Here is a 10,776-nt window from a genome sequence, read left to right on the forward strand (position 1 = left end):
TAGATCCAAGAGTTAAAAAATTTCAATAGTATTAAAAAGTCTCTTAGGGCTGGGCCCAGTGGCTCATGCCTGTAATCCCAGCATTTTAGGAGGCCAAGGTGAGCGGATCACTTGAGCTCAAGAGTTCGAGACCAGCCTGGCCAACATAGTGAAACCTCATATCTACTAAAAATGCGAAAAATTAGCTGGGCGTAGTGGCACATGCCCATAATCCCAGCTACTCGGGTGGCTGAGGCAGGAGAATCACTTGAACCCACGAGGCAGAGGTTGCAGTGAACCAAGATCCTGCCACTACACTCTAGCCTGGATGACAGTGAGACTCCGTCTCAAAACAAACAAACAAAGGCTCTTAGAATTCTTGACTCGTAATTCCACACTTAGGTATCTTAAGGAATAAGGAACTAGGACAAAGCTATTCATTACTGTGTTACATCTGACTTTTCTCATGATATCAAGATAAAGGAAACGGTAGTTTTGATCCTCAGGATACAAAGACTGGAAGAAGACAGCTTTATTAATATATGGAGAACCTGACTGGTATGAGAGGGATTCAGTAGTACAGGAATTGGAGATGAGTAAGGGTACAGGCAACAGAGTAGGAAGGACTTCAGTTGATTTGTATTCCCAGCTTCCACTGAGGACAGCTCTTAAGTTCAGCCTTTTGACAACTCTGGCAACTTGCTACAAATTGCCAGTTCCCCGTACAATCCATAGTTGACTTAGTTTCGCTGTTCTATAAAGATACAACTATCAACTGTTAGAACTGTGTCCTGTAACAGGTAAATAAGATGATTTTAAAAGGTAGATCTTGCACTTTGGGCGGCAGGCAGATCGCTTGTACCCAGGAGTTTGAGAACAGCCTGGGCAACATGGCACAACCCCATCTCTACAAAAAATACAAAAATTAGCTGGGTGTGGTGGCATGTGCCTGTAATCCCAGCCATTCAGGAAGCTGAGGTAGGAGGATTAATGGAGCCTGGGAGATAGAGGCTACAGTGAGTCACACCGCTGTACTCCAGCCTGGGCTACAGCACAAATAATAAAAGGTAGATCCTTACTACTAAGGTAGGTAACCTAATTGTCTAGGTATTATAAAATAATTACATATAACCCTAAAAATTCCACTTAGTAACTTCTTAAAGTCAACCTGGCCAGGCACGGTGGCTCACGCCTGTAATCACAGCACTTTGGGAGGCCAAGGCGGGTGGTTCACCTGAGGTCAGGAGTTCGAGATCAGCCTGGCCAACATGGTGAAACCCTGTCTCTACTAAAAATACAAAAAATTAGCCAGGTGTGGTGGTGGGCACCTGTAGTCCCAGCTACTTGGGAGGCTGAGGCAGGAGAATTGCTTGAACCTGGAAGGCTGAGGTTGCAGTGAGCCGAGATTGTACCACTGCACTCTGGCCTAGGTGACAGAGCAAGACTCCATCTCAAAAAAAAAAAGTCAACCTATGAGTTGAATAAAAGCTATTAAAGAATAAGTTTACTTAACTATTCCAGTTACTATGAACCATATTGAAGTATTACTCATTTATTATAATCAGAATTATCACTATTTTTACCTGTTATCTTTCCCTGGATACATCTGAGTATATTCAACTCTGTATTTTTTGGCAAAAAGCATGAAGGCATTCATTGGTCTTTTGCACTTATTAGGAGAAGTGGCACTCACAGTCCCTGAGCTGTGGTTTTTAACAGCTTTAGCATACAAAGAATTGGAAGAGAGCTGTGATGATCCAGGTGAGCCACAGTTTTTACTGAATCCAGATCTTGCAAAGTCTTGACCACCAGGTCCTCCACAAGACAAAGATGCACGACGCTGGCGAGCCATACTACTTAACACATAAACTGCGGAAGAATCCATAGGTGTGAAGTCATAGCTATAAAATTAAAAAAAAAATAAGATTTTAATTCAATTTAGAATTCTGATTTCTAAAAAGCAGGTTTAAAAAAAAAAAAAAAAACCCTTAACATGATTGGAAATTTCAGTGCATATCCCCCTGTATCATGTTACCAACACTAACAACTTTTGCCACTGATAGTTGCTTATAAAATGAAATCTGTGTATGTGCCAACTAAAATTAATTTCTTTAAAAAAACCTCTGTAGATAATACAAAAGCTTAAAAAAGACTTTGAACCTCCCAAAGGAATGTTATAATCAGCATACTTTATTCATAGCAAGTAACTCCTCCAAATCCTACACAACCCACTTATTTTTATTTTAAATTCATTTCTGGATAAATGTGACAATACGATTTCTTGGCCTATAGGCACCCAGACCTACAAAATTAAAATGGAGTGGCAGGCAACATATCAGGCCTAAGGACTAAATACTACAGAAAACAAAAGGTTGGGAAAGGGCAATGAAAAGCTGTTAAATGTGGCTAAAAGAACTTAAGGCCAGGCCTGGTGGCTCACGTCTGTAATCCCAACAGTTTGGGAGGCTAGGGTGGGTGGATCACCTGAGGTCAGGAGTTTAAGACCAGCCTGGGCAACATGGTGAAACCCCATCTCTACTAAAAATACAAAAATCAGCTGGGCGCGGCAGCACATGCCTGTAATCCCAGCTATTCAGGTGGCCGAGGTAGGAGAATCGCTTGAACCCGGGAGGCAGATCATGCCACTGCACTCCAGCCTGGGCAACAGAGTGAGACTCCGTCTAAAAAAAAAATCAAAAACAAATAAATAATTAAAGGAACTTAAAATGCCCAGTAATCAAGGTCATTTGTTTAGGTAGAGAGAGCCATACATACATCACTCTCCTGAAAGGCCATCCATGAACTATAACATAGCCTAGTAACATAAAAAAGTTCATTGTAAAAACCCGTCTTTGTCAGGAAAGGCCACATTTTGTTCTGTATGTTCAGTTTACATAGACATGGAAATAAGCTAAAGAATTCTCTTGTTCCAGCATTAACTCTTTCTGCCTATAGTACTTTTCTGTCCTCTTGGCAGGAAACCTTTTATTCAGCTTCTAATCTCAACTTAGCTCCTACTTGCTTCTCTGAAACAGAAATTCCGGTAATACATCAAAATAGGTTAACATTAGCTACAGGAATACCATCTGCCTAAAGGTAAAACATGAGATTACAAAATTCTAAAGATAGATGGAAACAGCCAAAGGAATGAGGGTGGTCCATGCCACTGACTACACACAGTAAATGACTTTTACCAATTATCAAGTACATGATGTCTTTTTTCTGAAAGTATTGCATGAAATAAATGTACTTAAACTATGACTCCAAAATTACCTAATGAATGCTTAGCAATCAGTATTATGTCAGGAAAGCAATGTCTGCTTTCTAGGTTTGCAGTTTTTGTAAGGTATCTTCAGCCCCTCCCATACATAATTTAGAAAAATAGCAAACTTTAGCACTGACACAAAATTACCCATCTCTACTGATGGAAAATGATTACAACTTAAAATACCAAAAGATACTGGGTAAGCTAATTACTAAAATTTGAAAATTCCACCATCTAGTGGCACAAATATAACTATCATCTACTTCCATTACAGATACAACTTAAATCAGTTTTAAATATTCAGTCACAAAATTCAATGACTATTACTGTAGCAGTAATGACATAGAGTATCTTTAAAAATAGCTTCATCTTTTGCTATACTACCTTAGGTAAGCATTCACTCTTCACTAAAGCACCTGTACCCAAATGTGCCTTTCACAGCTCTACTTTGTGTACATGCCATTCCCTAAGCTTAGAATGCCCATTCCCACTTCACTGTCTGATCACTAGTCTTAATGGCAAACTCCACAATAATGTACTGCCTATTAACCATATCACAGATATTAACTTATTTAATCCTTCCAATATTATCCCCATTTTACAGATTTTTTTTAAAGGAGCCATAGAAATATTAATTTACTCAAGCTTCCATAGCAAATCAATTGCAAAGCCAGGATTTGAATCCAAGCAGTCCAGATCGAGCTCACGTTCCTAACAGGCTACACTGCCTCTCAATCAGCATGTACATTTACTGTATACATTTACTAATCCATTTCCTTTTCTAGACTGGAAGCAAAGAGGCATGCCCATTCTTAACTCATTTTTTAACCAATTCTGAAAATAATAATGGAAAATTTCAATTGAGTTCAAATTCCAGCTAGTAATATGACCTTGGCCAAGTTAAATAAACCCTATAGCCTCAGTTTACTTATCTGTGAAATTATGCTATGCAGTGGTGCCAAAAAGAACAATAAACGTAAGAAACAGGGCAGAAGCTGGCACAGTGTATTATGCCATTAGGGGTATCTATTATTGTAGAATTATCTTAGAATTATCTTAGGTGAGTAGCTAGAGTACTAAAAATTTGGAATCTTTACAAGATATGGGCTTGAATCCTAATTCTGACACTAACTGCCTTTATTTTGGGCTTTATTCCTTAACCTCTCAACTTTACTTCTCTCTGTAAAATGAGGATATAATCTACAAATAGGGTAATTAATATGAAATAAATTAACATTATATACATAGTAGGCACTCAATAAGTTTGTTAAATCATATTACTTGAACAGAAATGTCAACTTCAAAAAGTCAAAAAAACTGTTTTAAATGCCCGAGGCCTAGAAGGTTGGCCTCAATTCTCAAGTGTCTCAGAATGGACTGCTTACAACAGAACCTTGAATTACGTATGAGAACTCATCAACTGATTGCTGACTTCTGATTCTTCCTGAGCTAGACACTACTCACATGTCCTCTGTAAATCATGACCCGAGAGTTTGCTTGGAGCAGTTCCACTTGGACTTTTTCCTCTTCTTACCTCTTTATCTTCTTGCCCTCCCTAGGCCAGGCATCATCTCCCTTAACCAATCCAATCCACAATGAAAATATAGTCACTTTCAGCATCTCAATTTTGTCCTGGTTTCTCCATGATGATACTACCCATTTCCACTCCTTTGCAAGGTGGGTGCTCCTGCTGTTATACTGAAGTCACTCAACAATAAAATAAGACCAATGACTAACGTCATCTTGAGAGTGATTATTATTCAGTGAGATCAAATGGTTAAGAATTTGCTATCTCAGAAAAACAGGAATTAGGCAGGCAAGTTTTCCCTTTTGCTTTAAAAAAGTTTTGTGCTATGTAATAATATGTAAAATTTACATATATATGTAAGTTATGAAGCATACAAATAAATGAGTGAACCCACAATTCAAATTAAGAATATTTCTAGTATCACTTAAAGTTCCGTATTTGCCACTCCCAAAAATAACCACTCTCCTGAATGTTTATCATTCCTTTATTTGTTCAATTTTATTATGAAAATATTACTCATAAATACAATATATAAATACTATAGTAGCATTAGTTATATTACTATCTTTCTTAATATGTAAGACAGTGTTTCATTATGCAGAAATGACTGCTATCCTTTCAAAAGTCTACTTACAAGGTTGACCCTTGACTAATTTCTAGAACTTGGATTTTGAGGGGTCCCATCATTCCCACAACTGAGTGGCTTACTATGCCTAAACTGGATGTACAAACAACAGTTTGCTCTGAATGCCTGCTTTCCTTTTGGAAGTCTGGATTTTGGTATGTGCCAGGCAGAAGAAACCTACGTGACCGCTCTCAATAAAAACTCTAGGTGCCCGAGTGAGTCTAACGAGCTTCCCTAGGAGACGACATTTCATATATGTTGTCACAGCCCACTGCTGGGGGAATAAAACATACCCTTAATCCCACTGGGAGAGGATCCCTGGAAGCCTTGCTTCCCCCAGACTTCACCCCACATCTTTTCCCTTTCCCAGTTTTGCTTTGTATTAATATCTTTTTGCCATAATAAGTCACAGCCATGAGCACAACTATGTGCTGAGTCTTGTGAATTCTCTGAGCAAATCATCAAACCTGGGGGCTAGTCTTCAGGGACCCCTGACATAATTATATAATGTGTGCTACATACCATATATAATGGTTATTTTATTTGATATATTTCTAAGGAACATGATTCCATAAAATAGACTCATACTGTATATTTCCAAGACTTATTTTTACTAAACATTGTCTTAAAAATTGATCCATGTTTTAAAGTATATACCTAAGGTTCATTCATTTTCCACTAATTCCACTATGATTATAACAGAATTCATGGAGTCACTGTCTAGTTAATAAGTATTGACAGTTTCCACATTTTTGCTATCATGAGCAATACAGCTACAAACTTACTTGTAAGCACATCTCCTTGAGCATGATTACAAGAATTTACTTCTCTAGGATATATATAAAAGAGGAATGAAATTGCTAATACCTTTACAAGATAAAGCCAAATTATCTTCCAAAATTTTTCTATCAGGTTACAGTCTCACCAAAACATAGGAGTTATCACTAATCTATATATCCTATCAGTCATTAAAATTTTGACTCATTTTTCTAGTTTTTCAAAAAAGAGTGTGTATGAGGGATATAATCAAACAGCATTAAGAGTATAAGCTTGTAGACATTTATTGAGCATGTGGCTTGTGTCAGGCCCTATGCGATTTGCTTTTTTAATAATAGTTTCATCCTCATGATATATAAAATATATTAATTAAACTGAATGAAATAAAATCTACAGGCCAGCAGGGACTCTTGGGAATTCTCTACTTAGTGCCCGTACATGCCTATGGATTTGATAATCATCTTAAAGAAAGAATGTATCTTTAAATCCCAGATATCTACAAGCAGACTTTCTCTGGGTTCCTTCTAGGAGCAAGGTGACCAATTGTTCCAGTTTTTCTAGGACTGAGGGGTTTCCTGAAAGCTGGACTTTCAGCACAAAAACCAGGAAAAGCCCATATAAATGAAGATAGCTGACCAACCTTCTGGAGTCAGGACACGTTGGTTCTTGTCCTACTCTGCCGCTTACCAGCAACGTGATCTCAGGAATAACCACTTCCCCTCTCTAAGCCTTTAGATGTCAAGTTTGGCCTATTTTCTACTGTTTGTTAAACCATGCAACTAATGCCCTTGGTCAAAATAAGTATTAAACAAAGATACAGTTAACTAATATATCAAGAAAAATACAGTTAACTACAACAAACACAAGAGATGTATAAGCTGTTTAAAAACAACTGGCCAGATACCACAACTTTTTAAATGTAACTATCAAAGCTCAACCATTAAACTCTTGGTCATGTAACGTGTGATATTCTTCCTTATCTAATCCTAAATGTTTTATAAACTCAATTTTCCTATATGACAACTATATGCAAACCTCTGTTAACTATTATACTTTAATTACCTAGTAAGTTTTCATTTCATCATTCTCAAATCTTTAAAGACTGAAATTCCTAAATATCTGACTTAACAACCATTAGGGAAATGAAGGGCAAACTTTAAGAGGAAAATAAAACAAAGAATTAATCCAATATTACCTTTTAAATGTATCAAAAACACCTGAATCATCAAAATTAATGGCATCGGGGTGTCCAGGAGGTAGACATACATCGCCAACATGAACTTCACAACATGGAATGCCATGCTGTACCACAGTCAAGCTTGGATAAAATGATGACCAACCTAAAGTTAAACAATGTTGCATAAAGGATGAGGACTCACAGAAAGCACCCTACTTCAGAACAGACATATCATTTCTATATCTTAAAAATAAAAAGTTATTGCTAAATCTCAAGAGATTCTCTAACACAAGTCATGTATCTTTACAATAAAGTACTAGATAAGTATTTCCTTTCAGCAATGTAAGAGCCCTCTAAAACTAGCTTATCATTCAGCATTTTATTATATATAGGGCTCCTCTATCAATCAGCACTTCCATCAGTCTACAATGACAATAAGTGATAAATGATGACTGAGACCATGAAATAGTTTCTGAATTATAAAATTATGTTTAACATGGTGTTACGATAATAAGGCTCTGAAGAGTGGTTCAGGTTTATATCATATTTGGTAACTCTTAATGAAAATGTGATAACCAGATCACTACATTCCCCAAACTATACCAAGATAACAGAAAACTTATAGTATGCTACATGAATCTAAAAATTTCTTACACTCACAGGAAATAGAGTTCCACCTGACTACTGCTAAGATACTTAAGCACCATTAGGTATTATTATAAGCATTCCCTATGGTAGTTTTTTATTTAGTTTGAAAGATGTTTTCCCCTCAAATTATTTTTTCTTAATCATCAAAGCTACAGACATAATTACAGATTTAAGAAGCTTTGTTTAAAAAACGTTACTACAAATGCAATTCAAGCCCTACCTTTATTTTTAACATAGAAAGGGTGGTCCAGCTTACACTCTACGGTAAGTAAACCATCTTCTACTGTACCAGGATCAAAAGTCAACTTCAGTACAGACTCGCCAAATGATACACTTTCTTCATGTGATAACAACTTTAGACCATCAGAACCATAGCCCTGAAAATATATGCATAGCGTGAATGAATTGGAAATATTCAATTCAAAACACTGTGAAGTTCCCATTACATGTAAGACTTTGTGGAAAAGGTAAAAATAACCAAGACAGGATCCCTGCCATTAAAGAGCTTTCAAACCCAGTAGTGAAGAAAGACACATATATAAGTAACTAGACTGGAATAAGCAATTACACTCAAGTATAAATAATGGTGACGCAGTTTAATAGTTATTAATTCCAAAAGAGAGATTAGGCCGGGCGCGGTGGCTCAAGCCTGTAATCCCAGCACTTTGGGAGGCCGAGACGGGCGGATCACGAGGTCAGGAGATCGAGACCATCCTGTCTAACACGGTGAAACCCCGTCTCTACTAAAAATACAAAAAACTAGCCGGACGTAGTGACGGGCGCCTGTAGTCCCAGCTACTCGGGAGGCTGAGGCAGGAGAATGGCGAGAACCCGGGAGGCGGAGCTTGCAGTGAGCCGAGATCGCGCCACCGCACTCCAGCCTGGGTGACTGAGCAAGACTCCGTCTCAAAAAAAAAAAAAAAAAAAGAGAGATTAAGGAGGATTTTCAATTCCAATTGGAACTGAGAATGCAACTTAGAAAGATGGAAGGATATGCCTTGCACCAAGAAATCTGTAATTAACAACTTCTTTGGGGAGTGCTGAGTATTTGCTAAAAATACAAGGTGAGTTCAGATCTGGGGCAAATAAAGTTAATAAAGAGAGGCCAGTTAGTAAAGGCCTTTTAAAGACAAGCAAAGTACTTACACTTTTTGCTTAGAAGGTATTGGGAAATCAATCAAAGTGTTTTCATCAGCATGACTGTCAATTTTTAAGATGATGGTAAATAAGAAGAGACTCTACAGAAGGAAAGATCTCATATTCAATTACTTGAGGATATAATGAGAGACACCTATTATAGACCTGAATTGACAAGTGCAATGGTAATAGAAGCAGACAAATTTAAATTCAATGAATACTGAGCATTTAACACATGCCACATGGTAGGATCTGAAAATACAAACACTAACAAACATGATCCTTACCCTTACATTCACCGAAAAACAAAGGAGACAAACATGCCAAAAGCTTGCTATAGTATCCAAGCATAATTATGCTAACACATGAACAAGGTAATGAATAAGAGAGAATGACTTAAAAATTTTTACAGAATTAGAATGAAATGAATATAAATGGAAGAAATAGAATAGTAAAAGACTAACTTCATGGTTTTGAATCTGGTAATCAAGAAGGAGGATAATAATAACTTTAAAAGAATAGGAGAAAAGTAAGCCAAGAAGATGAAGAAAAAGGTGAGGGCAGTTTTGGTCATACTAAGCTTAGTTCAAATAACTGACTGATATTCATGTAGAGATGTCTAACATGCAGCTGGAAATGTGCAGGTGAAGGTTATAGACACAGACTGGCAAATAATGCAATTACAAAATCTTCTAATTCTCAGGGCTGCAGGAGACCTTAAAAGTAATCCAATCCCATTTTTCAGATCAGGCAGCCAATACTCAGAGGGGTTAACAATCTGCCTAAGATCAGTAACACAGATAATTGCTGGAGAAGCTATAAAGAGAGTCCAGGTTTCCTGACTCCAAGTCCAGAGTGCTTTCCACAGGACACGATGGAGGCGCTGCTGACATTATCAGGCGAGAGGAACTGGTGGAAGAAAGTGAAGGGGGCAGAATCTTGTCTAATATTCAGCATTGTGGACAGTCAAGTACCAGACCTAAAAGACTGAGAATCAGGATGCTGCCATGCTACACAAATCAAGGGAAGACAATGTCAGGAACTAACCCAATGTGTCAAATATTGTACAGATGTCAAACAGAACAAATAAGGTCTCTCATCCTAGAAATCAGAATAAAGCTAGTAACCTTTGAGACAATTTTTGTAGAGCAGTAGAGGCGAAAGTTAAGACTATTGTGAACTTTACTAAAGTGAAGAGTAAAGCAAGGGGAGGAAACTGAAGGCAGCCAAGACAGGACAATTTTTCTCAAGAGACTTAATAGTGAGACACAGCAGGATCAAAAAAAGAATTTGTACAAGCACATCTCACATGCCCATTTTCTTGCCTACAGGAGAGATGGAGAAATTAAAAATTTCAAAGTGAAAGGTGTCAACTTTATCCTAATATTGCTCGCTACTGCTTTTGCTCATCAACTTAGAAAATGCTAGTTTTAGTAACTTAATATAAAACAGCTTATATAAAGTACCTTACAATAATTGACTGTCAATAATCTATAGGGGAATTAATCACTTTGTAGATAACCTAAGGCAAGGCTTCGGTTAGTTAATTTATTCATTACATACTTCTTTTTTTTTTTTTTTTTTTTGAGACAGAGTCCCGCTCTGTCGCCCAGGCTGGAGTGCAGTGGCGCAATCTCGGC

At 37.4% G+C, this 10,776-nt stretch overlaps 1 protein-coding gene across 4 annotated transcripts in view; it reads right to left on the minus strand.

Moving 5' to 3' along the window:
* Positions 1–10,776, minus strand: part of HBP1 (HMG-box transcription factor 1) — a 33,837-nt gene that overhangs the window by 5,065 nt on the left and 17,996 nt on the right. For all 4 annotated transcript variants that reach the window (XM_011986376.1, XM_011986377.1, XM_011986374.1 and 1 more), the window contains 3 exons: positions 8,220–8,376; positions 7,370–7,514; positions 1,563–1,880 (listed from right to left, as the gene is read on the minus strand). In XM_011986376.1, coding sequence (XP_011841766.1) covers positions 1,563–1,880; positions 7,370–7,514; positions 8,220–8,376 — 620 coding nt within the window. The remainder of the gene's footprint in view (positions 1–1,562; positions 1,881–7,369; positions 7,515–8,219; positions 8,377–10,776) is intronic.

This window comes from Mandrillus leucophaeus, unplaced genomic scaffold, assembly GCF_000951045.1.
Source record: "Mandrillus leucophaeus isolate KB7577 unplaced genomic scaffold, Mleu.le_1.0 Scaffold298, whole genome shotgun sequence".
Taxonomy (NCBI): Eukaryota; Metazoa; Chordata; class Mammalia; order Primates; family Cercopithecidae; genus Mandrillus; species Mandrillus leucophaeus.